The sequence below is a fragment of the Notothenia rossii genome (genome assembly GCF_949606895.1).
Source record: "Notothenia rossii genome assembly, chromosome: 11".
In the NCBI taxonomy this organism is placed as follows: domain Eukaryota; kingdom Metazoa; phylum Chordata; class Actinopteri; order Perciformes; family Nototheniidae; genus Notothenia; species Notothenia rossii.
In genome coordinates this window covers 21,893,087-21,920,400 of record NC_136910.1, presented here as the reverse complement: position 1 = coordinate 21,920,400, position 27,314 = coordinate 21,893,087, and the positions used below count along the sequence as shown (strand labels likewise).

General features: G+C 40.0%; 1 protein-coding gene across 1 annotated transcript in view; it reads left to right on the top strand.

Moving 5' to 3' along the window:
- Positions 1-23,870, top strand: part of htra1b (HtrA serine peptidase 1b) — a 42,067-nt gene extending 18,197 nt beyond the window's left edge. The window contains exons 5-10 of the mRNA XM_079659341.1: positions 6,348-6,542; positions 6,878-6,910; positions 7,553-7,667; positions 8,173-8,230; positions 14,526-14,621; positions 22,393-23,870. Of these exons, the coding sequence (XP_079515467.1) occupies positions 6,348-6,542; positions 6,878-6,910; positions 7,553-7,667; positions 8,173-8,230; positions 14,526-14,621; positions 22,393-22,561 (666 nt within the window). The 3' untranslated portion in view covers positions 22,562-23,870. The remainder of the gene's footprint in view (positions 1-6,347; positions 6,543-6,877; positions 6,911-7,552; positions 7,668-8,172; positions 8,231-14,525; positions 14,622-22,392) is intronic.
- Positions 23,871-27,314: the final 3,444 nt, after the last annotated feature.

Genomic DNA, 27,314 nt, shown 5'->3' with positions numbered 1-27,314 from the left:
GAAAAATAAAGTATCTTACCAATACTTTACCTCTGTCTCCAGGGTTGTGCAATTGGGTCCTAAATCCTGAGTGTCTGAGTTCATAACAGTTTATTGATTCACAGAATTGTGATTTTGATGCCGGTGACAGTCCTAATCAGGAATAATGTTAATATCGGAATACTGTATATGAATGTACATAGTCAGAAAAGCACCCATCTCTCTGTGTGTTTAGTACATACAACAGGTCAGTTTTAAACAGCTTTCAAATGTAATTACTGCAGTAAAGTGTTTGCTGAAAAATCAGTCAGACACGTGGCTGCATGTTAGGGGCAGATAAGCTTCTGCTTCATAACTGTCAGAGGACAAACAGAAGTTTTGTTTACATTGTTGCACATATCTACTCATTTTGTGTCTTGTCCCTGCAGGTTCTATGGACTTCTCTGCTTTAGATTTGGAATAATGATTGTAACCTAAGCATTAGCTTAACTGTCGTCTTAGGATGTTTTATAAACAGACTGTCAGCAGGTCAGCAACAAGCACGTTGACACTTGTCGGCCAACATAGAATGTCATGAATAAAATTGAAATGTAAAAAAAGTCCAAATGTTGGACTGTGTGTGTGTGTGTGTGTGTGTGTGTGTGTGTGTGTGTGTGTGTGTGTGTGTGTGTGTGTGCAAACTGAGCTTTATTGACATGACATTATTTTTGGGGTCACTTGTTAGGGTGGAACAATTTACATAATTTATTATTGTTATTATTATTCACTGTTAGCCCAACTGAACAGAATTTCTTTTTTTATTGGAGAGTGACAGTATTGAAAGGGGGAGAGAGAGGGGATGACACGCGTAAATGGTTCCAGGCTGGATTTAAATCTGGGTCCTCCACACAGGAAGTGAACCCCAATGCATGGGCCGCCAGTTCTACCAAGTGAGCTATACGCCAGCCCAGAATTTCAGTCCCTAGTGTTGGCCTGTACTGCTGCCACTGATGCAGGTGTCCTCTAAACATGTGCAGACAGGATCTCTTTCTGTTTTGAGTCTTCACTCATCCGGTGCGGCCTTGCGGCGTTATTCCACATTAAAACTGCATTAATCACATTCCACGAGCAGCTTTAAACTCAGAATCAATCTTTCATATCTTTAACATTCAATTTCTCCGGGTGCATCCCATTGCCTTATATCTTGCTTCCTTTCCCTCATTTGAAAGTAGGGCCTTTTCGACATGAAAATCTTGCCCTTATGGCTTAGAATTGACACAAGTGAGGATGAATGCGACCCTTCTTAACAAAACATCAACACCAATAGCATTTGTCTGCCCTTAATAAAGCCGACCTGCTCACCACATTCCCTCATCAGTCAGGAGCGACTAGTCACATAGTTCAGTGATGCCTTGTGGTGTTTTGTGTAAGCGGTCAAGCTACCTTTACTAGTACATGCCTGTTTCCATTTGGACAACGTACTTATATCATCCCGCTTGCTCTGCTGACTGCATTTGGCTCTTTCCCTTGTTGCCACTCTCACACAATATGATAAAATAGCCATATGAATTGTGACAAATCCCATTGAAACAAAATTCCCGTGGTCCACAATTCATGGTTAAATACACACATGGTCTGCACATACAAATAGGAGCTATATAAAAGTCTTGTTGATGTTTTAGCAGAAGAGGAAGATCCTTTCTAAAACAACTTTGTTAAATAAAACCAATACTAGTGGGCAATGTTTGTGTGTGTGTGTGTGTGTGTGTGTGTGTGTGTGTGTGTGTGTGTGTGTGTGTGTGTGTGTGTGTGTGTGTGTGTGTGTGTGTGTGTGTGTGTGTGTGTGTGTGATGTGGGTTAACTGTAACTGTAACATTTTTACTGTACTTGAGATGTAATGTACGACAGATTAATGGACAGCGAGAGATAATGAGAAGAAGAGAGAGATGAGAGAAGAAGACAGAAACTACTGATTTGTTCCTTGTCATGGTATTTTCTTTGTTGTTTTTTGTTGGCGTCTCTAGAATTACAACTGAACGGCATTTTAATCTCACCCTGGACAAAGCGCTGTCATCCTGAAGACCACAGAGGGAGAAACACGGTCATTTTTCTTGTGGGCGAATTGAGTTCTGGATGTGGTTCAGTGCGGGCAAACAGAGGAGCTTTATGTTAATCTGATGGAGTAAAACGCTGGTTAGAGGAGCTGAATGACTCCATTCATAAGCACATTGTTTATGTCTTTAGATGATTTCAAAGAGAGTTAGTTTGTGTGCATGTATGTGACAGTGGTGCGGAGACTGACCTCATTAAAACAACTTAGATTGATACATTTAGTCTGGTGAAGAGGCGATATTGGCCAGATTTATAGGGGCCCCTTTATGCTAATTGTTAGGTTAATATTTGTATTTAGTGTCTCTACTGTGACATGTTTAGATTCCCAGTCTGCTCTGATTGGTTAGCTGTGACAGCTCTCTTGTGATTGGTCAACCACTTACTGTAGAGATGTCCCTATCCCTTAACCTTTTCAGGAACAATGTGTTGGAGCGCTAGCCAATACAAATGTGACTGTTACATAGTGATGTCTGTTGCGGAAGTAAAGTAAGGAGTCCAATCGAGGAGTTTCGGGTTGGGGGGGGGGGGGGTTGCAGATGTTGAAATGACTTTCACAAACCCAATATTACACACTGCGGGAAGGGGAAAAGGGCAAAAAGGATAATAGGGCCTCATTAAAAAACAATATGACGGCAAAACAATTATTGTATACATTGAAAATAATGCAGGAATGTGTACTAACTCCCTATTCCATTAGTCTTCTGTAAAGATTATTTGACACAGTTGAGAAGCAGATTAATATAACATTTTGGCTTCTATTTCAGACTTAACTTTTCTTTCAATCATAACATTGATACATTTAATTTTTTTGTGTCGAGCATACCTCTGGTTTTAAGACAAACCTTTATCCCTGTAAATCAAACTCCAGCACAGAGAGTAAAAGCTCAGTTTGTGTAATCTGGAAAAGTCTTCATCACTCCACGACTGCCTTTTTTCAATCAGTGAAAAAAGCACATATTAAATACTAATGTCTCTTCAATGCCTATATTGAGATGTTGTGTTAACAATGTATTTGAAAATCAGTTTGACACTGTCTACAAAAAGAGATGACTTTGGTGAGTAAAATCAATATTAGTGAATGTTGACTGAGTTTGCACCAAACTTCTAGGAACTTGTACCACTATTTAAGTATTAAAACATTTTTTCAAAAGTAAAAACACTATTAAATGTTATTTTGATAGTTTCACATGCTTTGTAATGTGTGTGTGTGTGTGTGTGTGTGTGTGTGTGTGTGTGTGTGTGTGTGTGTGTGTGTGTGTGTGTGTGTGTGTGTGTGTGTGTGTGTGTGTGTGTGTGTGTGTGTGTGTGTGTGTGTGTGTGTGTGTGTGTGTGTGTGCTGAACAGTGGCCGAGCAAACAGCAAATGTGTTTTCTGCACACAGAAGCTTTGAATGAGGGACAGTTTGGACCTTTGTTCTTACAGAATTAAAACCTGATGCTAGAAACAAAATTAGATGAACTGTAAGGATGAAAAAGAGTACCAGTTAGAAGTCTAACAAACACAGATCACTGACATGTTAGTCATTGTGAAATCAGGGCTGAATGAGCCCCTTTTATTTACAGTGTGGAGCTTAGTAAAGGTTAGAGTTGTGAATGAAGAGAAGCCTCTTCCCGACTAGGAGCTGACTCAGCTCTCCACAGGAAGTCAGCGTCTACCTCCAACAGCTGTGAGAGAATAAACTGCAGTTTACTTGCGTGTGTGTGTGTGTGTGTGTGTGTGTGTGTGTGTGTGTGTGTGTGTGTGTGTGTGTGTGTGTGTGTGTGTGTGTGTCCTGCCAACTGGTGGTTCTTCCAACTTAAATGTCTTCCTTTGACTCTGTTTTCTCAACCAAATATTGGTGATTTGAAGAGATGTTTTCAAGCCTGTCTAAACCAAATACAAAGATACCAAATGATACCAAATTTTTCCGTAGTTTTACATTGTATTTCACCATTTGTAATCATGGTGCAGTATTGTGTTTGTGCAGGTTGCACAAATACCAGCCTGTCAGGACATCGAGTCCACAGTAAAAAGGACCGGAGCTAGCGTTCGTTCCTGGGTGCGTTGTGCATCCACCTCCCTGAAGCACATACTCTCCACAGCTTTATCAGGAAACCGTATTACTTCTCTCTCCCCCCCCCCCCCCTTCGCTGCTCTCTCTCTCTCCCCTCCGGTACTGTGTTGTTTGTGTGTGCGTGGTGGCTGTCACTCCTGGCTCCCGGCTCAACCTCCACTCACCTGCTGCAATCAGCTGTGCACCCTCCCCGACTACACACCTGCTTTCCATCAAGCCATTACAACGACATATCAACAGAGGCTCCACAACCTTTCTCCGCCAGATCGTCAAGTATCAGCCGTATCTCGCGTCTCTCCTCCGGTACACAGCACCGTAGTGTGGAGTTGCATTAGGTAACGCGAGATACGGCTGATACTTGCGCATTAGTTTCTGTTATGGATCAGTATCAACAGCCCTGCCAGTAACGTTACTATATTATCAATGCTACGTTAGTTATAGCCTGATATATGATAGCTAACTTTACAATGTTGTGATGTGACGTTAGCTAACATTCTGTAGCTAACGCCGGTCACTCACCAAGATAGCTGCCCAGTTCTCCAATGGTTCTCCTCACACCACAGCTCAATTTCTCTCCGATGGCCGTTATTTCTTCTAATCCTTGGCTGCTCCTGGTCTCTTGGACGCCTAGCAGGCTCATAATTATAAGGTTGTGGTCCGTCATATGCACTCGAATATTCATGTTCAACTTCTTCTGTGTCTTCTGTGTCGAAACTAGCATTAGGATCCATGTTTATTAATACGTTACACGGCCGCTCTCCCCCTTGTGTCCCCCGTGTTACGTCACACGCGGGAGGTCACGTGCCGAGGCTATTTTATGCGGAAGTGAACAGTTCTTACAAAAACGACGCCAGATGTCACTGTAGTGTATATTTCTGTATATTTTTTGGAAAATCTAGCGTATTCATCATTTTCCTACACATTTATTCACAGGTGTCTTTAACCTGGAAGTTGCTCTTTAATGGAGACATGTTGAAAGTTTTTGTCACTTCATGCTCAAGAGGCATTTTGTTCAATTATTTTTTGCTTAATTATTTGTCATTTTTCAAGCTACGAGATGTTTTCCTACGTTTGTCATGAAAAATGATGTCTCAGGAATGTAGGGTTTGGGAATTATGGCAGTTTAAAAAAAAGAATATGAAGGCAAATTTCAAGATTTCCTACACTCTAGCTGTGACATCACTCACTCTAGTTAATTTTAAATCTGAAGAAAGCCTCTGTACCAAGGTCTGAATAATGTTTAATATCTCTAAAAGTAAGAATCAGATTTAAAAGTTGTGTTACAAAGATGTGTAACATTTTAAAGTTGGAATGAGGTTTCTGAGTGAAAGTATGAATGAGCAGTTAGCAGTTGAAGTCGCATGAAGATTTGTTGAAGTCTGAAGAATTTCTCCATTGACTTCAATGGTTAAAAATGTGATGAATTATGGGATGTACTGTATCTCTGGAATTATGAAAGTTATGAATTACTAAAAGTAATAGCCATCGATTCCCGACCGAGCTGAACGTTTTGATGTTTGAACGGAGTTTCTGCGATGTTCAATGCGGGAGGAGAAGGCCGGCAAAATAACGGGGGGAATAATAAGAATAAAGAATTTTGTTTGTAGAAGAACAGATACTGTAGTTGGAATGCTGTTAACAGCATTCCCACTAAATGATTTATTCCAGTCCTTACACTTTTCTCCAAGGAGTGGATTAAAGGTCCCATGTCATGGCCATTTCTACTGATCATATTTCCATTGTTGAGGTCTACAAACATAGATTTAAATCGTGCAATTTTCCAAAATCACATTTCTCATACAGCATCTCTGTATAGTTTATGCTTGTTGGAGCTCCGCGGATTGGTCCATTTGGGCCAATCCGGTCCTTTGTTGTTGATTTGGGTGTTCATACGTCACAACCCAGGAAGAAAACAATGGAAAATGAGAAATCTCCAACGAGGCCTTCTGGGGCAGACACGTATTTTCTGTGTTAGAGTTTTACTCCCTACATGGTGTACTTTGAGGGTTTTTGACTCTGCAGACCATTTACATGCATAAAAACCTTCATAACACACAATGGGAATAAGCGGAAAAGCATGACATAGGCCCTTTAAAATTACACTTTTAGCCTGAGTCTGCTTCAACCAGCAGTGCAAGCAGATAAAAAAGTCAGACAACAAAAAACCTTGGATTCTGTCTCTAACCAGATTTCTCTCTGTTCCCTCCCCTCTCTGCTGTATCAGATGAAGCTGCCGGTGCTGCAGCTCGGCCGCTCGGCCAGCCTGCGTCCTGGAGAGTTTGTGGTTGCCATCGGCAGCCCGTTCTCCCTGCAGAACACCGTCACCACCGGCATCGTCAGCACCACCCAGAGAGGGGGCAAGGAGCTGGGCCTCCTCAACTCCGACATGGAATATATCCAGACCGACGCCATCATCAACGTGAGTGAAGAGACCGAGAGAGAAACATGAAACAACCCAAATGTTTATTTGTTTATTATAATTTATGACAACCCACATTTGAATTAGTATAAAAATATCTTTGATCCAGTCCAAGTGTGTTTTATGTTGATTCCACTGGTCCCTGATTAGTCTAAATCCTCTGCATTCATCTTGTTATTGGTAAGCAATACAAATGTGTAATGTGTAATGAAATGTTTGCATTGGTGCCTTTCAATGACAATCTATTAAAATATTTTATTCACATTTCTTTGACTTCAAAAACAATTCGGTTCGACCAATTTTAAATTCTTTATGTGCTTTTTTGTTTCTTGCAGTATGGCAACTCAGGAGGACCACTGGTCAATCTGGTGAGTAAAGGAAAAAGAATACACAGTACAAGCTAGATTTCAAAATAAGACGTTACCTGTTCAAAATGTAGCATCTTATATGTATCCAGCGGTCTCACAAAAAATGTGTCCTCACGCCCAAAGTAAATCACTTTAAACTGCATTAGTTCCCTTTTTGACATCTTGGCTTTCGGAATTGAATATGACAATAGAGTATTGCTAATAAATCATGCATACCTTTAATTGTGCTTCATCTGTTGTATGGGGAGCTGAAACTGAATGTGTCATCATTTTCGCCACATGAGATTCATGTTAAATGAATTTGTTAGAGACAGAAATAAAGTTTCTGCTCACGGGGGCCACATCCACATGTTGTGAAACAGAGATATATGTAATGTCATATAAACAAACATCAAGGCTCATAAAGTCCTTGTTAGGAAAGTAAACAGAGTTTAGGTAATGCCTGGCAAACAGCCACATCCCCCAGCTGACTCTGATTATAAGTCTGTTTAAAACTGGTAATGTTACTAAACACAGAGCAATGTGGAGTGAGAAGTGCTGTTTAAAGAGAGGAAATTAGACTTTTCCTGCAGGGAGTCCAATCAATAATGGAGAAATAATGTGCCTAATTGTGTGTGTGTGCGTGCGGTGTGTGTCCTGCAGGATGGAGAGGTGATTGGTGTCAACACTCTGAAGGTCACAGCAGGAATCTCCTTCGCCATCCCATCAGACAAGATCAGGCAGTTCCTGGCAGAGGCACACGACAGACAGGCCAAAGGTTTGCTACTTGCTATCAATGTGAACCCGGAAATGTTGAGTACCCTAAAGTTTTATGATAAAAATGTATAGTACGGGTCACCAGCACATAGAAACTGGCGGATGCTAACTTGCATAAATGTATGTTGGACAAGGTATATTGAGGATATTACATTTTTAGGATCAAAACATGCCATTTTGAGTCCCCTCAAACCAAATGTAATCAAAACTATCCAACCAGGAGTACAAACATGGCCACTTCTGGTTAAAACTGCAATTTTTTATCCTGAAAGTGTCAGAAAATGATTAAAGATCCTAATGCTCTCCAAAATCACTCCAAAAGTTTCCAAATTGGCTAAGCCATTTGTTTTAATTGTTGTTTTACTTCAACTTATGCTAATTGGCTAATTGCTCAACATATGCAAGTTAGCATCTATTGATCTATATATAAATGAATAGGGTGAATGAAGAACATAATAACTTCTACATTCTACAAGTCAATCCGCACGTGTCTTTTATTTCTCCAGGTAAAACATACCGGAAGAAGAGGTACATTGGAGTCAGGATGATGAGTCTCACCCCATCGTAAGTTCCTGCTGCTGATTACATAAAACTGAATTTATTTTTGCATTCACATTATATTATTTTGGTCAGGTTATAAGTTCGTTTTTGTAAACAAACCCTGACATTATTGATACAGTCCTCTTTTGTTTTATACATGTGATACAATTAATAGTTTTTTTTTCTTTCTGTGAGATTAATCTGTTCTGTTGCAGAAAAAATGCAACTAGAATGTGAGAATTGATGCAGTCTGATTAATCTTCAGAGAACCCTGAAACAGATCCTAGTACTGACTGTTCTACATAACATGGGCGGTGATGTTTTTGTTGTTGTTGTTGTTGTTGTTGTTGTTGTAACCTCAGTTTTAAGTACCTGAGGCCTGTACTACAAATCCAGTTCAACATACCCTGGATATGTTTGAGTTATCTGGCTTAACTAACCCAAAGCAAACGCGATCTCGCTAAGCGGTCCTACGATGCAGTGGCGGAGCTGGGGGGTGGCCACCCTATTGGCCACCCCAAACACCCTCACCACGGGGGCCCAAACAATTTTAGTACATTAAGAAAAAAATGTTTAAGTAACCTTTCATCATTCATTAATAATTAACATTAATAGAACGTTATATTGATGATGTACTCACTAAACTTAAATTCATTTAACTTATTTTCTTCCAAAAGTTAATTATCCAAAGCGTCTGTACACCCCCTTCTATTTACATGGAATGGTTTGGTCCCGCCTCCGCCTTCAAACGGCACTTTCTAGCAGAGAGTGAGAGCATGTGAGGAGGGATGCTAGTAGGCCTACTTACGTGTGTGCCATGTCTCAACGACTCACAAAGTCAGGCTTTCAAAAAGAAAAGAAAGGAGAGAAAGAAAAGAGAGAGGGACTAAAGGGCGACAGTATGTCACCCAGTATTTCAAGAGAAAAGGTGAGTGTGGTCCATGAGTGGTGGAAATTAGTCTGTTAGCTAAGCGTAGTCCATTGTAAATCATAATTTGTATGTTTTTTTTTTACTAAGCTGACATTAAGTACTGTTAATATCTATATAGAAAATGCAGAGGTTTTTAATTTCACTTTAAAGGAGGTGAGTAGCATTGTGTTGAATTGCATGCCACTTAACATATCAGAACGGAGCCTGGAATACAATATATATATATATCAAAACAAAAAGCTAACATCTCATTTCAATTATACATTTCAAACACAGTATTTTCCCGCATATTTAAGTTATATTTATTTGGATTGATGTATTCGTGTTGACAATGTTCCATTCAAAAATGTTATTATTAAAAAGGCATTTACACCATAAAAGATGACTATTGAAATCTATTGTTAGGAACGTTAGTCTTGTTTGAGACGAGCTGTGGCTCGCCTCGAAAGTAGACGAGAATAGCTGATCGCAGCCGGGGGAGGTCTCAAAAAGCTCGCCTGAAGTCGGACAGCTCGGAGTTGGCTTCGCCTTCTTCTTCTTCTTCTTCTCTCGGTTTTTTGGCGGATTGCAAACAACTTTAAGGTGCATACCGCCACCTCCGGAGTCGGCTTGACTCGGTTTGCATTTATAAAGAATGCACAAATGTGTTTAATCGTTAATGTCATACTAAGTAATACATTTGTTCCTGCTCAAGATTAGATTCAACTTTATTGTTATTGCACATATTACATGTACTGAGACAACGAAATGCAGTTTAACTTCTAACCAGGAGTGCAACAAGCAGTAAAGTGAAAAGTAATGTACAGAATCTACAGAATAAAATATAGAATGAATTGAATGATGAATAAACAGTGAGGGGTATGAATACACTAGATATACACAACAGCCTGTGAGCAGTATAAACAGTGTGTATGCATATGATAAGATAGGCTATATAAAGTATGAAAACGGTAAGCAGTGCAAGTATAGTATAAAATATATGGATATTAATTTCATGATGATAAACATTGTGGAACAATGACGAAAAATGTGAATGGAAGTGGCGAGGTAAAACTGACACAAAACAACAACAAACTTTTGCCGAGCCAATTGGAGAGTTTCATCACCAGCACAGGGTAAAAACCACCAATGAGCGCTCAGCTCGAGATACCAGCGAGTCGTTTCCCATCAAGCATTTTGCTTCTGCAGCCCGTGGAGAGGAACTGCGCCGTCTCGCCTCGCCGCGCCTCGCTCTCAAGTCTGCGAGCCTCCAGAGCAAGTCGGACAAAATGACTAACCATCATGCAACGCACTAGCAAGACGTTGATCGCAATTGCGCAGGTCTGCGCAGGTCTCGCTCGTCTCAAACAAGCCTATTTACTACCCAATAGCATTGTGAGGCTGAACAGAAGGACCTTTTGACTATGTAAATGTAGTCTTTTAAAAAAACTAAACATTTACTGACTTTTTTAGGATAGCTTCAAGCAATGTTTTAAAGTTACAACCGGGGGCCTTACAGGGTTAAGGGCTATTGTTTATTGTTATTTACTTTAAGATGTTTATTCTTAACCAATCATTTAATTTAAAAACTCTTATTTAAATTATGTGTGTGTGTCTCTGTATTCCTGAGGGAATGAGCTCATAGGGCTGCTGATCACCATAAGCTAAACAGTCTGTATATTGCACTACATTTGTATAATGTAAGCTTCGTTGATACTTTGCCTGCGGGAATAAGAAAAAAATAGTTAGATATACTGTGTAAGGGAAAACTTCTGTAGCAATGGAGAGTCAGGACTCAGAGAGAGTTGGAGCTTTGATGTCAAACACTGGTGGTTTATTTTGAGTATCGGCCGGAGGATTCACATCACAAGTCACAGCCGCCAGAGGTTCTGACTGCCCGGGAGAGTTGCCACATAAATTCTGAAGCGCCTCTCTTTTGCTAGACCTTTTAATAGGTTCACAGAGAGTAATCAACAAAGTGGGGAAGATAAACTAAACTTCTGGGAACACTAGAGATAGTCTAAACATCTGGAGACACTGAATCACTTGCCTGACCCTCATGCGTACTTGCCAACCCTCCCGATTTTCGCGGGAGACTCCCGATTTCATTGCCCTCTCCCGGTTTCCTCCCGGGGTCATATTTCTCCCGCATTTCTCCCGATTTCTGACAAAATCAGATTTACTCACGAATGTTTCCACTCGGACTTTAATACAGCTACACCATTGTTTGCTTTCCATGGTAGCACGTCTCTTTAGTAGCGCGCGCAACTGAAAGTCTGAGAGGGTGAGGAGTCACAGAAAACAGAACAAGAATCGACAAATCTACCCTCTCTGCTCACTCCTTTCCAGCCCACACATATGCTCCATCAAGGATGGTGCTTCAGGCCGCAAGACAGTGCACTTACAACTACAATAAGCATGTTAATGTTAATCTAATACAGCTCCGGCGATCCACTAGCACCACCCCCCCTCCGCGGTGGTTTTGAAATGCTCCCGATTTCTGAGGTCTCAAGGTTGGCAAGTATGCCCTCATGGCCTCGAAGATTATGTTACGCCCAGGTCTAGGGGAACCTAGGCGCAGCACAAAATGCACTCTCCCCCACTCTTACCACTCCCAAGAACACAGACACTGAGTCAGAGAAGGCGTTTGGTAAATGTATTTACCAAAAATGAAACAAAAATAGGAGTAACAAAACCAACCAAAAAGAAACAAGCCTTAGAACTCAAAATCTTACCTAACCGAGAAAATAAATATACAGGCTTCTTACCTACACTAACTTAAACAGGAGAAAAGGATCAATCCAAAAAGGGAAGAGAAAACAAAAACATTTTGTACTCCTGAGAATATACATCTATCTTTCAAAGACAGGTAAGGTATAAATGGCCCGCAGCCAGAGGAGAAGGACAACGATATCAAGATGTGAACACAGCACCATAGAACATAATCTCAGAATAAGCGCCGCGTTGGGAATAGGAGAAATTGAGTCAGTGAGAGCGGCCGAGGAACTGCACGGCTGTAGCTTAATATGCTCCCGACTCCTCAGGTGGACCAATCAGCATGCAGGAGGTAGCTAATCAGCTAACGGGCACCACCTGCTTGCTCACACACACACACACACAGAGACACAGGAGGAGGGGAAAATGCACACACAAATGACCTAACGACCCGGGGTCGTAACAATTAAATCTTGGAGTCCACAAACACCGAGAAGGAAGTGTTCCAGCTTTCTCACAACCATAAACCATTTGTGACCGAGAATTAACCGGTCATAAACCGGGAACAACACCATATGGCTAAGGCCGCCCATTCCTTAATGGAGATAACAGACGTCAGGGTTAGTCATAAACGTCAAAGGGCAAAAAGGTTAGATATCTAGGAGTAAAGGACAATTATTCTCTAACATACTGGATATTTTTTTGATCTATTCCACCACTAGCTTAATCCCAAATAATGTAGAGGTGTGTTGTAGGTGCCTTAAATAACCCCTTATTTTATAGTGAGATGTATTTTTATGTTCATATAATCAGGGGTGCACATAACTTTTTTAGTGAGTTACTCAGATGAGTATCTGGAGACAGCGTTTGGTACTCACCCCACACGAAGTGTGGTGTTAATAAGTGCAGTCTTCCTCACTGTCCTCTTCAGTGTCTCCTTCGCTATCCTCTATTTCCACTTCTTGCGTGGTAGATGATGAAGATAAGGAATATTTCTCCAAAACTTGTTGCCAAAAATGTGAAGTCATTGCATTTCCTGAGGCCAAGTTGAAGGATTAAATACTAAGAAACGATCACATGACTTGAAGTCATATCTGATTTCAGATGTGGGAAGTAACTAAGTACACTTATTCAAGTAATGTACTTAGGTACAATTTTGAGATACTTGTACTTTACTTGAGTATTTCCATTTTATGCTACTGTGTACTTCTACTCCAATACATGTATTTAATACCTTTAGTTACTTTACAAATTTGTATTAATGATGTGAAATATAATCAAGTGTTAAATCAGACTTTAGTTCCACCTGGAGTAAATTCACAAGCTATAACAAATAAAAATGACACTCCATAGACACTGGACTCGACTTTTGGCGGACACCGTTTGCAGCGTGTCTGTGATCTCATCATACAAACAGTCCTCTGTGTTTCTGAAAGTGAAACAACGTGCAGAGGAAAGGCAGCGTTACCCCCGGGGCTGATGGGTAATCACTCCCAAATTAGTTTAAGGGAACAGAGACGAGGCATTTGAGTCCTGCAGGGTTTCCACGTTAATATCAGTGTCTCGAAAACACATGTTGGCGACTGAAAGACATCCAGTGTTTGGTCTTTTCCTGAAGCATTCTACAGTGTCTCAACTGAAAGAGGACCACAAACACAAAAAAAATATAATACAATTTTGAGATTTGGGGATATTTATCTCCCATTCTTTCACTTTTTCTGACCTTTCAACACCAAACATGTCGTTAATGTCTCTGTTTAGTGAACTACAGCAATCTGAAAGCCTGTACATTATTTATATCACACTTTATCAGTAGAGAAATGCAGGAAATAACTTTTTTAATGCAGTATTTTCTGATTTATGGTGCAACACAAAGACATTTCGCTCTGTGCAAACCTTTGACTCTAATATGTCAACAACATGAAACAAGAATATGAACCTGGCTTTATCCAATGTTCAAACAAGAGTTCTACATCCTGACACATCCTTCATCTACACTGTCTCAACTGAAAGAGGACCAGAAACACATTAAAAATATAATCAAATGTGGAGACTTTGGGATATTAATCTCCCATTCTTTTGCCTGATGAATTGTAATGTTTTAGATGTTGAAGAGTGCTTTCAACACCCAAGAAAGTTTTCTTATGATATTAAGTACACATAAGCAATGTACTTATACATACACGTGACAGAGATTGTGTGTCTCTGGAAATGTGCGTTGTAAACTGAAATTAACTGACATAATTGGCTGCCTGGATAGTACAAAATCAATTCCAAAATCTGTAAACTGTTATCTTACACAATTAGATTTTGTTGTCTATTCTATAGTTTATATTATTATTCGGCCTGGTTCTTCAAGAATATTAAAATTGTGGTAGTCAGGGATTCAAAAAAAATTGCCTGATGCTGTATAATTTGGGCTTTCTGTGTAGACATGGATCTAGTTAGCTAGTGGAATCCGTCAAAACCTGAAGAACACGATAAAATATGTGTACCAGTTAACGGCAATATGCTTCATTAAAATCAGACCAGTTGTAGTTGCAGCTTTTAAAAGCTTGACATTTGCTAGAGTGTCATAATTAATCACAGCGATGATTTATATGTTGGAATTTAAAATGAGTCACAGTGCATCATCCCTTCAGGTTTCATTAAGAGCTCGTGTTTCAGCTGTTTGTCTCTTCTCTCCTCCATCAGGCTGGCTAAGGAGCTGAAGGAGAGGCAGTCAGACTTCCCAGATGTCACCTCCGGGGCTTACGTCATCGAGGTCATCAGCCGGACTCCAGCCGAGACGTGAGTGCTTCGAACAGCTCATTACCACATTATCTGCTGTTCACTTCCCAATATGCAGAAGTAACTAAGTACATTTAGTAAGTTCTGTATTTAAGTACAATTTTGAGGTGCCTATTTCCATTTAATGCTTCTTTATATTACTATTCCGATACATTTAAAAGGGAAAAAAGGAAAGTTTACTCAAGTACATTTACTAAACTGTTTTAGCTACTTCTAACCAGTGTTGTAGTCAATCTTCGAGTCAGAGTCACTCGAGTCCCCACTCTTCGATTCCAAGTCTAAGTCTGAGTTACCTAGGAAGAGTCCGATTAGAGCCTGAGTCCGAGTCATCATTGCCTGTGCTTGAGGCCGAGTCCAAGTCTGAGTCACCTAGGAAGAATCAGAGTCCAGTCCGAGACCGAGTCATCATTACCTGTGCTGCTCAAGTCCGAGTCCAAGTGTCTCTGCACATCTTCAGACTGAGAAAAGCCTGGGCGCGGTACGGCAATTCGACTTACAGCTGCACACGCCCGGGGCAGAGTACATCCGGACTCGAGACAGAACTTGCTCTAGTCCGAGTCCAAGTCCGATCATCAATGTGCGAGTCCGAGTCTGAGTTGGAGTCCGAGTTCGAGTCCGATTTCGTGTCCAATTTTGAGTCTGAATAGATCACTGCACAACTTCGAGTCAAGTCACGAGTCCTGAAAATTGGCACTCGAGTCCCCAAAGTCTGGTTCTGAAACAATGCATTTTTCAAAAGTGAACTAGTGGTCCAACTCTTTAAGTCACAAAAGAGTCAAACTGTTTATATATTTGACAAAAAATTCCACTAGAGCTGTTTGTCAGCAACAGTAAAATGCTACTTGATGCAGCAAAAGTGTTTCTTATAATTATATACACACATAAAGGCAATCTTTCTGTACTATGATTGCTTTTACTTTTTACACTTTATGTACTGATAATACTTTGATACTTTTACTTCAGTAAGATTTTGAATGCAGGACTTTTAATTGTAATGAAGTATTTTGACAATAATGCATTGGTACTTTTACTCAAGGAAAGCATCTGAATACTTTTTCCACCCCTGCAAATATGTCACATCAACAAACTGTATTACTAAAATCCAGCAGAAGACATCTAATTCTGCATTCATCATCTGGAGTGAGTTCAATTTATGCCAGTAAAAGCACCATTTTGGATTCACTCTCAGTTACGATGCTTGCAACATGTAAAAAATAGAAAGGAGGGTGCATGCTCACTTCTACTGAATTTACAGTATTTTGTTCCTGGAAAGATGTTTGGTTTCCACATGAAAAGCTTGTTGACAGCAAACCGCAGAGTTCCACCTGAGAAAGCAGCAGGCGGAGTTTATTTTCTTATTGTGTGGTTAGTTATGTTACGCCGACAGGAGTCAGGATAATCCGATTTTACCGAAAGAGCATTTATTAGATGTGAACTCTCTTCGTGTGGAGACTGCAGGATGTGGAAAGTTCACTCCTGGTTTCAAAGCTGCTGTTTTGCCGGAATGAAGGCTGGCAGTGGAAGAAGAGTTCTCAGTTTTATCCAAAGCGACTTACAATAAGTACAGAGAGACGGCATTCATCCTACTTTGGAAGGTGCAAATCTCATTTCGGCAAACATTTCAGGGCTTTGTGGACTTAATCCATGACAAACAGGAGGCGGAGTCGCAGTCTTACACGCTTCTCTGCGCTCTCTCCTAGGCAGTCATCCATAGGAATCCCGAACCCAATAAAATACCCAATATTAACGGTGTGTGTGTCTGCCCAAGGACAATTTAAGGTAAAAACTAATAGAGGTGTCATACATAATAACCTACTAAAAGTAAATGTAACAACTACTACAGTGCAACAAAACAGGAAGATTAAATGTGGTCACTTAAAGATCTCTAGCATCTAAAACAATATTGGTAAATGATTTAATATCAGATTATAATATTGATATATGCTGTCTCACTGAAACTTGGTTGAAACATGAAGAACATGTCAGCATAAATGAGGCCACTCCACCCTGCCATATCAATACTCATATTGCCCGAGGCACGGGCCGAGGAGGTGGAGTTGCAGCAATCTTTGACTCAAGCTTACTTATCAATACTAAACAAAAATTAAATTATACCTCCTTTGAAAGCCTCGTTTTCAGTCTTACGCATCCGACCTGGAAAACTTTGCAGCCAATCTTATTTGTTACAGTGTACCTTATTCAGAATTCTTATCAGAATTCTCTGAGTTTTTATCAGCTTTGGTACTTAAAACAGATTAAGTAATTATCGTAGGTGACTTTAATATTCATGTTGACGATGATAAAAATAGCCTTACTGTTGCATTTAACTCTATATTAGATTATGTTGGTTTCTGTCAGAGTGTAAATAAACCAACCCACTGCTATAATCACACTCTCGACTTTGTTCTGACTTATGGCATTGAAATTGAGCAACTATTAGTCGAACCGCATAATCCTGCTTTATCCGACCATTTCTTAGTAACTTTTGAAGTACTGTTACTAGACTACAAAGCATTAGTCAAAAGCTCCTGCAGCAGAAACCTATCTGTTAGTGCTATAGCCAAATTTAAGGAAGAGATTCCACCAATACTTAACTCGATAGCATGTCTGCATGTAAGAGAGGAAACTTATACAAAAAGTACACCACCCCAAATTGATCATGTTGTTGATAGTGCTACAGATGCGCTGCGAATAAAATTAGACTCTGCTGCTCCTTTGAAAAAGAAGAAAATAAAACAACATAGATTAGCTCCATGGCATAATGCCGAAACACGCAAAATAAAGCAAAAGTCGAGACAACTTGAAAGGATATGGCGTTCCACTAAACTTGAAGAATCTCGTTTAATTTGGCATATTACTCTCAATGAATATAAGAAAGCACTGCGTAAAGCGAGAGCAGCCTACTACTCTTCATTAATAGATGAGAATAAGAATAATGCAAGATTTCTTTTCAGCACTGTAGCCAGGCTGACAGAGAGCCACAGCTCGATTGAGCCTTCTATTCCCATAGCACTCAGTAGTAATGATTGAATGTGCTTTTTTAACGATAAAATTGTTACTCTTAGAAACAAAATGAATGACCTCTTGCCTTTGACCAGTATAGTGTTATCAACAGCTCCCGGAAACGTAAGTTCTAATATTACACTAGATAGTAAACTAGAATGCTTTTCAGCCATAAACCTTGAACAATTAAATTCAATGATTCTCTCTTCTAAACCATCAACGTGTATCTTAGACCCGATTCCAACTAAGCTGTTAAAAGAAGTTTTTCCATTAATTAGCACTTCTTTATTAAGTATTATGAATATGTCTTTATTATCCGGCTATGTTCCACAATCATTCAAAGTAGCAGTGATAAAACCGCTTCTTAAAAAGCACAACCTCGATCCAGAGGTTTTAGCCAACTATAGACCTATTTCTAATCTTCTGTTCCTCTCAAAAATTCTTGAGAAAGCAGTCGCAAAACAGCTGCGTGATTACTTAAAAAACTATGATTTATTTGAAGATTTTCAGTCTGGCTTTAGAACACAACATAGCACAGAGACAGCTCTGGTTAAAGTCACAAATGACTTTCTAATAGCCTCAGACAAGGGACTTGTCTCTATTCTTGTTTTGCTCGATCTCAGTGCTGCATTTGATACTATCGACCATGATATCCTATTGCAAAGACTAGAGCACTTAGTTGGCATACAGGGAACTGCTTTAGGCTGGTTTAGGTCCTATCTATCTGAACGCTCTCAGTTTGTACGTGTCAACGAGGAATCTTCCACGCAAACCAAGTTAGCCATGGAGTGCCACAGGGCTCAGTGCTCGGACCTATTTTGTTCACACTATGTATGCTTCCGTTAGGCAATATTATAAGAAATCATTCTGTAAACTTTCATTGTTATGCATCTAAATAAAATTCAAGACTGCCTCAAGGACTTCAAAACGTGGATGACCTTACATTTTTTGATGTTAAACACGACCAAAACTGAAGTTATTGTACTTGGCCCAAAGAATCTACGAAACAAATGATCTAAAGATATACGAACTATGGATGGCATTAATTTGGCCTCCAGTGAGACTGTAAGGAATCTTGGTGTTATATTTGATCAGGATTTATCCTTTAACGCCCACATAAAATCAATTTCAAGGACCGCCTACTTCCATCTACGTAACATTGCAAAAATCAGGCATATCTTGCCTCAAAACGATGCAGAGAAACTAGTCCATGCATTTGTTACTTCAAGGCTGGATTATTGTAACTCCTTATTATCAGGGTGTACCAAGAAGTCAGTCAAGTCGCTTCAGCTGATTCAAAATGCTGCAGCTCGTGTACTAACCAGAGTTAGGAAAAGGGACAACATTACTCCTGTTCTGGCTGCCTTAGACTGGCTCCCTATAGAACACAGGATAGAATTTAAAATTCTTCTTCTCGCCTACAAAGCCCTTAATGGGCAGGCGCAATCTTACCTTAAAGAACTCATTATACCCTACTGTCCTACTAGGGCATTGCGTTCCAAAAATGCAGGGTTGTTGGTTGTTCCTAGAGTCTCTAAAAGTACAATGGGAGCCAGAGCCTTTTCTTATCAAGCTCCACTTTTGTGGAATCAGCTTCCAGTTTGTGTTCGGACGGCAGACACCCTATCCGTTTTTAAGAGTGTGCTTAAGACCTTCCTTTTTGATAAAGCTTATAGTTAGGGCTGCTTAGATTCAGCCCCTAGTTTTGCTGATATAGGATTAGTTTGTAGGGGGACATCTTACTTCTTCCTTCTCTCTGTCTATACCTGTGTACTCTCATGTTCCGATTAACCCAGCTTCCCCAAATTTCTTTCTTTTTGGTGTCTTTATACACCGGGATCCGGAGTCATGGATGATCCTGCGGTCCTGTGTCATGGATCGCGAGTCCTGGATCTTGAGTCGTGGCTGTGGTCCTGGATCATAAGTCCTGGATGGATATCCTCGTGGATTCATCTTCCTATTATACACACATGCATTTCCAAACATTTGGACTACCTATGTTGCAAATGTATTATCTTTTCAATTTACACACGGCATCTATTGCACGTCTGTCCGTACTGGGAGAGGGATCCCTCCTCTGTTGCTCTCCCTGAGGTTTCTCCCATTTTTCCCTTTAAACTGTGGGGTTTTCTCCGGAAGTTTTTCCTTGTACGATGTGAGGGTCTAAGGACAGAGGGTGTCGTTTTGTCATACTGATATTCTGTACAAACTGTGAAGTCCACTGAGACAAATGTAACATTTGTGATATTGGGCTATATAAATAAACATTGATTGATTGAAGCACATTCAACCAGGAAGATACAACCTTGAAGAAAACAGAATCATATAAGTACATCAGGTTTCATAGAGCCAAACATTTCAAGTGCTACTACTGTTAGCAGTTATTTGTTAGTAATTCTATCGCTCGAAGTGGAGTCGAAAGAGATGAGTTTTCAGTCTGCTCCGGAAGATGTGTAAGCTTTCTGCTGTCCTGATTTCAATGGGGAGCTCATTCCACCATTTTGGAGCCAGGATAGCAAACCCACGTGTTTTTGCTGATGGGAACTTGGGTCCCCCTCGCTGTGCGGGTGCAGTGAGCTGTTTGGCTGATGCAGAGCGAAGTGCACATGCTGGGGTGTACAGTTTAACCATGTCCTGGATGTAGGAAGGGCCAGATCCATTCGCAGCATGGTACGCAAGTACCATTGTCTTGAAGTGGATTCTAGCAGTTACTGGAAGCCAGTGAAGGGAGCGGAGGAGCAGCGTGGTGTGGAAATATTTTGGAAGGTTGAAGACCAGACGAGCCACTGCATTCTGGATGAGCTGCAGAGGTCGGATGGCACATGCAGGTAGACCAGCCAGGAGGGAGTTGCAGTAGTCTAGGCGAGAGATGACGAGAGCCTGGACCAGAACCTGCACTGTTTTCTGGGTCAGCTGGGGACGTATCCTCCTGATGTTGTAAAGCGTGTATCTGCAGCAGCGGATTGTAGCAGCGATGTTTGCAGTGAAGGACAGTTTGTTATCTCGGATTACACCCAGATTCCTTGCAGTCTGAGTCGGGGAAACAACAGAGGTGCCAATGTTGATTGTTAGGTCAAGAGTGGGACAATCTTTTCCCGGAAGGAAAAGCAGTTCAGTCTTGTCAAGGTTGAGCTCGAGGTGATGAGCAGACATCCACTGAGAGATGTCAGCTAGACAAGCAGAGATGCGTGCGAGGACCTGGGTCTCCGAGCGGGGAAAGGACAGAATTAATTGGGTGTCGTCAGCGTAGCAGTGGTATGAAAAGCCATGCGGGCTAATGACAGATCCGAGCGAGTTTGTATACAAGGAGAAGAGGAATGGACCAAGAACAGAGCCCCCAAGGGACCCCTGTAGTTAATTGACAAGGGTCGGACTCGGACCCTCTCCAAGTTACCCTGTAGGTGCGGTCTTTGAGGTATGAGGTGAGGATGGAAAGTGCAGTGCCTGAAACTCCAAGTTCTTGGAGAGTGCGAAGGAGGATCTGATGGTTCACCGTGTCGAATGCAGCAGACAGGTCCAGAAGGATGATGACAGAGGAGAGGGATGCTGCTTTAGTAGTGTGCAGTTCCTCAGAGACAGCAAGGAGGGCAGTTTCTGTGGAGTGACCTGCCTTGAAACCAGACTGGTGCGGATCCAGAAGGTTGTTCTGATGGAGATAACAGGAGAGTTGTTTAAAGACAGCGCGTTCAAGTGTTTTAGACAGGAACGGGAGGAGAGAGACAGGCCAGTAGTTTATAACATCAGACGGGTTGAGAGTGGGTTTCTTTAGGAGAGGGTTTACTCTTGCCTCCGTGAGACTGTTTGGAAAGTGACCAGAAGTTAGAGAAGTGTTGATGAAATGGGTCAGAAACGGTTGAATGTCAGGAGCTCTATATACTCTATACTCTAAATGTGGTACTTTTCTTAATGAAAGGAAATGATTCATCTGTGTCTGGAAAATATCTATATCAAACACACAAAACCACATGTGTCCCATGATCCTCAGTTGTGGTCCACACGTGGCAGGTTTGATTCATTCAAGCAATGGAAATAGATCATAAGACGATTGCAAACATGGCCAAACCAAAATGCAACATCTGTTCCAGGTTAATGGAAGGAAGAAATGATTTTGATTCTGATTAATCAATAACCATATCAAGTCCTAATGCAGATATGTTGTGGTCACTATTACATTTATTGGCCCTTCATCCATTTAAGTAGAGGACAAAAATAGCTGCATTAAAAAAAATTGAGAAAATTTACATATTATTAATATTAAGTAAACATTTTAGCCAAAATTCCTACTTCCATGTAATTAATATAATGTGTTAATGTTAAATTGTATGAACAATTACAATACGTAATTACTTTTCTGTACACTAAATGCCATATTGTTGGGTTTTTCTCTTCATTTATGTCAATTAAGAACAACAACATTAATTATTTAATACGTTTTGGGTGTTATTTTGTGAAAAAAACAACATGTATTTATTTATTGGAAAATAGTTAAAGGTTGCTTTAGATTGCAAGCCCGATATAATACAATGCATGCTTTAATGTTGTTATGACCAAGGTATATAATATGTTTTTTTCTTTTTAAAGAAGTTGAGGTTGAACTAAAACAAAAACTCATCTATTAACCAAAATGATAAAAAATGAAGAATGTAAATGTCCCTCATGATGCACAAGGCTTAATGCAATGCTGTGGAAATCAACCACACACTACAAATGCCTAATATGTATGTGTTTTTGACATTATTTAACCTTTTTTTCTACTGCTTTGTGACAGTGCTGGCCTGCAGGAAAAAGACGTCATCATCAGCATCAACGGCGAGCCAATCGCCTCGGCCAGTGATGTCAGTGCTGTCATAAAGCGGGACGAAACGCTGAAAATGGTGGTGAGGCGAGGCAACGAGGACGTGATCCTTAGCATTGTCCCCGAGGATATCGAGCCCTGACCCCTCAGCGGAATGAGTGCAATCAACCCAACCAGTCAACCAATCCCTAGCTGGCTCCGTGTTTTTCAACCAATCATGAACACTTTGGAAAACCAAGCAACCAATAGGAGTGTGCCACATCTGGGGCCACACCTACTGCATTTAAAAACGTTTTATTATTAGCCCAACTGCTACTCTTCTTCTTCTGTTAAACTCGCACATACCTTCCAAGATCCAACTTTATGACCCTGGGAACTGATGCGTCGACCCTTACGAAATACTTCTTATATTAGTTTGTTTTCTGATCCCCATTTACTTTCACAGACCTTTTATGTCCAACTAACCCACATCTAGCTGCAAAAGGGATACTGCAGGTTACCGTAGTTCTGATCCGTTGTGTATGTCCTTGATGGAATATTTTTTTAATAATATTTTGTTGTCTGTTTCTGTTTGATGACATTTAAAAAAAAAAAACGAAATACATTTTTGATTTTAAAAGTGTTGTCAGTCGAATTGATCTCAAAAAGGTTCTTTATGAAATTAACGATGTCCACGAAAACTTGATAAATTGTAAAGTTAGCAGCCATTGGAACCTAGTGTCGAATTTTGTAAAACTGATATTTTTACTCAGATTTTGTTAAAAGCAAAAGGAGATACAATATGCGTCTTAAATTCATCAAGTGGCCCGAGACATGACATGAATACATGTTTAAATAGCCCTATTATGCATTTGGGGTTTTCCCTCTCCTGTAGTGTGATACATAGCTTTTAGTGCATGTAAATGGTCTGCAGAGGCTAAAATTCCTGTGTTCCCTCCAGAGGAAGTTCCTCTCCCACACCCTGAAACATGCCTGAAACGCCTACATTGGTCTCCTTTGTTCTTCCATAACATAGTGACATCCCTATGTATCATCCAGGCTTCTATTAGCTAATTCTCCAACACATTGTACATGATAGGCTAAGGGGCTGGACATCTCTAAGCGGTTGACCAATAACAACAGAGCTGGCCAGCTAACCAATCAGAGCAGACTGGGCTCTGGTTTCAGACAGAGGGTGAAAAGAGGTGCTGCAGCACAGGCAGTATGAGAAAAATAAAGAGCTTTTTGTAAACATGTACATAACAATAAGTAGAGAACTTGAGTTAATACCTCGTTACTGTCCGCCACTGAAAGGAGTAAACCATTAAAGAACTCTGACACGACCCCAGCTCTGTTCACAAGGAGACAGAGAAAACAAGTTGGGAAAGAACTGCATCATCTGTCAAACATCTCCTCCCTGTACGCCTTGATACACACTGAATTACTGAGTTCAATAAAGCATGATGACACAATGTTGGCCCCAGTGTGTGTATGTAGGCCCAGTGGGTGTTATGGTGAGGTCAGTAACATGTTCTCTGTGCACGATCATGGCAGTCAGCTAATGCCTTCGGTTTTCTAGCAGAGTTTATAAGCTAAATTGTCAGGCCTTCTTCTTCTTCTTCTTCTTCTTCTTCTTCTTCTTCTTCTTCTTCTTCTTCCATCTCTGTCCCCCCCTCTGTGTGTGTCTGGGCTGGATTACAGGAGCGGGATCTGGTGTGCAGGTGCCAGGCTGCTGTCAATCTCAATCTGCTGGGCTTTAAATACTGGGCTCCAACTGTACCAAGCCGTCAGACCGTAGATTCTGCCACAAAGCTAGCTGGGCACGGTCTTGCCTGTTGTTTGGTTCTCCAGTTGTTCATCCAAATGTCTCATTCCTGTTCCTGCAGTCATCCTGCCTGACTCCTGCCTCTTTCCCCTGCTGGCAAACTCTCTTGATTTCTGCACACCTACTTCACCTACCTGGACCACACTCCGGACCATTACATTTGAAACATTAGATAGAGGAAGCACCTGTTTTCAACACTTTGTTATAGTTGTAAAAGTTGTTTTACAAATCATTTGGTAATCATTGACATACAAATATAGAATATAATTCAGAGAATATGTGCAAAAATGATTAAAAACAAATCTTATTAGCTATAATACGATATGTAATTTAAACATGACTCTTTTGACTCATGATGAATTACAATTGTTCAACAAGTGAAGTATAAAGTTTGTTTAACTATTACCTTTCTTTTATTGGAATTTATTAGAAAGACTGACTGAGGTGGGTTGAAAGTGTGTGACCATAAACATCAGTGACCTCTTTCATCACTGAATCCCTCCTGCATTGCGGATGAATGATATCCAGCAGAAGGAGAAGATGAGTGGGGACCCAGCTAGACATTTTTGGTTCTAAAAACATTCTGAGAATGTTACAGTCATTATTCTAGGAAGGTTTTCAGCGGGAAGTTTTTGTTTGGTTCCCAGAATGTTCTTCTGAAAGGTAGGATAACGCTGTCTAAAAACATTCTTAAAATGTTTGGTGATAACCTTCTTAAAATGTTTTTGAAAACATAGTTAGAACATTATGCCCTACTATTCTTAAAACGTTTTCAGTGGAAGCTTTTATTTTGGTTCCCAGAATGTTCTTCTGAAAGGTAGGATAACGTTCTCTAAAAACATTCTTAAAATGTTTTTGATAACATTGTTAGAACATCATTCCCTACTGTTCTTAAAACGTTTTTGCCAGAAGCTTTTATTTTGGTTCCCAGAATGTTCTTCTGAAAGGTAGGATAACGTTCTCTAAAAACATTCTTAAAATGTTTTTGATAACATTGTTAGAACATTATGCCCTACTGTTCTTAAAACATTTTCAGCTGCAAGTTAGATTTTTTATGTTGCCAGAATGTTATTATTTTAGAGAAGGATAACATTGTTTATGTTCAAGAAATTATGCAAATGTTATATGGTAACAATTTACTAAAATATGTTTACATTATTTGAACATAAAGACATTATATTCCTGTAATTGTTCAACTCAAAATTCCTGGGTAAGTGGACGATTATGATAGTTTACTTAACTATTGGAATTTGACTATTAACACATGTAAAAGGATGACACAGAATCAGCTGGTGAAAGTAACATTTGTTTATTAGAAAAGGGGAGCTGGAAGTGGAGGTTGGTTATGGAGGCAGTGGGAAACAGTTCTTCCAGGGTGGGTAGAGAGGCCTGGCTGGTCTTGGGAGTGTGGAAGGCCTTGGATTCCTCCTGGGAGAGACACAACAATCAGTGTGAGGCAAAAGCAGACAAAGTTGTCAAAGAATATGCTGGTAAAAAGCTAGAGCGCAACAAACCGGCAGGGAATGAGTGCAGGCTGCAGATTTTCATAATGTGGCTGACGAGCAGGTTGCAGGTGTGGTTGATTGGAGATTGCTCCCAGCCGTGTAGAGCAGACCAGCAGGCAGAGAGAGAGACACACAGTAGAAAAAAACACATACAAACACTAACAGGGGTTTCAGGGACGGGCAGTGATAGTCGGTCCGTTCTTCTATATGTCTATCTTTGGTTTTCTAAGTGTTATTATATGGATCATATGACCATAGAGATATGTGCATAAACAACCAAAACACTTGGGGTATAATGTTCGAACAATGTTATCACCAAACATTTTAAGAATGTTTTTAGAGAACGTTATCCTACCTTTCAGAAGTTCATTCTAGGAACCAAAATAAAACTTCTCGATTAAACCATTCCTAGAACAATGAATGGTAACATTCTCAAAATGTTTTTAGAACCAACAATGTCTAGCTGGGAACTCAGACATGCCTACGCAAACATGCAATATCATGAATTACGTGCTTGTTTTTTTCAAAAGGAAAATATGGTGACATCAGATAAAACATCCTTTTCAAACAAATGCAACAAGTTTGTTTTTTAAAGCGGTCTAGAAATAAATCTGACGTTGACCATGACCGTGTTAATATTTGCCATAACAGCAACGTTTTATAAAAAAAAGAATAACATCCTGAAAACATTATCCAAATGTTGCTTTCAAAATGTTCTTCTTTGGTTATCATGTAACATTGAGGGAATGTTCTATAAAAGAACATCTTTAATGTGTTACCCCAACAACGTCCAAAACACATCCTTAGAATGTTGCAGGCAAAACGTTCCACCTTTGTTAACATATCACATTAAAGGAACATTTTATAAAACACTTTGTCATCTCAGGCCTCAATAACATCCTGAAAACATTTTCAGAATGTTGCTTGGAGAATTTTCTTTATTTGTTATCATGTAACATTGAGGGAATGTTCTATAAAAGAACATCTTTAATGTGTTACCCCAAGAGCGTCCAAAACACATCCTTAGAATGTTGCAGGCAAAACTTTCCACCTTTGTTAACATATCACATGAAAGGAACATTTTATAAAAAAACGTTCTGTCATCTCAGGCCTCAATAACATCCTCAAAACATCCTCTGAATGTTGCAGTTAAAATGTTATGTCTTAGTTAACCTTAAACCTTATAGGAAAATTATTTGAAATAATAAACATCCTAAAAAGGTTATTTGAACATCAGATTAAAACGTTTCTTTAAAACCTTATTAGAACCTATAGGTAACGTTAGCCAAAGTTGTGAGAACCAAGATGACGCTAGCTGGGATATATTTATTATAAACGTTAGTCCTTAACATCTATCACTGTGTATATCACCATTCAAACATATTTTAAAAGTTGAACAAACCCCACACAGCTCTTTGAAATGTTGACTTTATTTAATCATTTCAGTAAAAACTAACGTTCAAAACAAAGCACTTTGGCAACTTACCACATACATTTTAAAATGCTTAATAAGCACCGTAAGTTTCATGACATAATTTCTCCGTCATAATCGGTTGTTTCCGTGAACGGCCGACTGTTGTGTGATG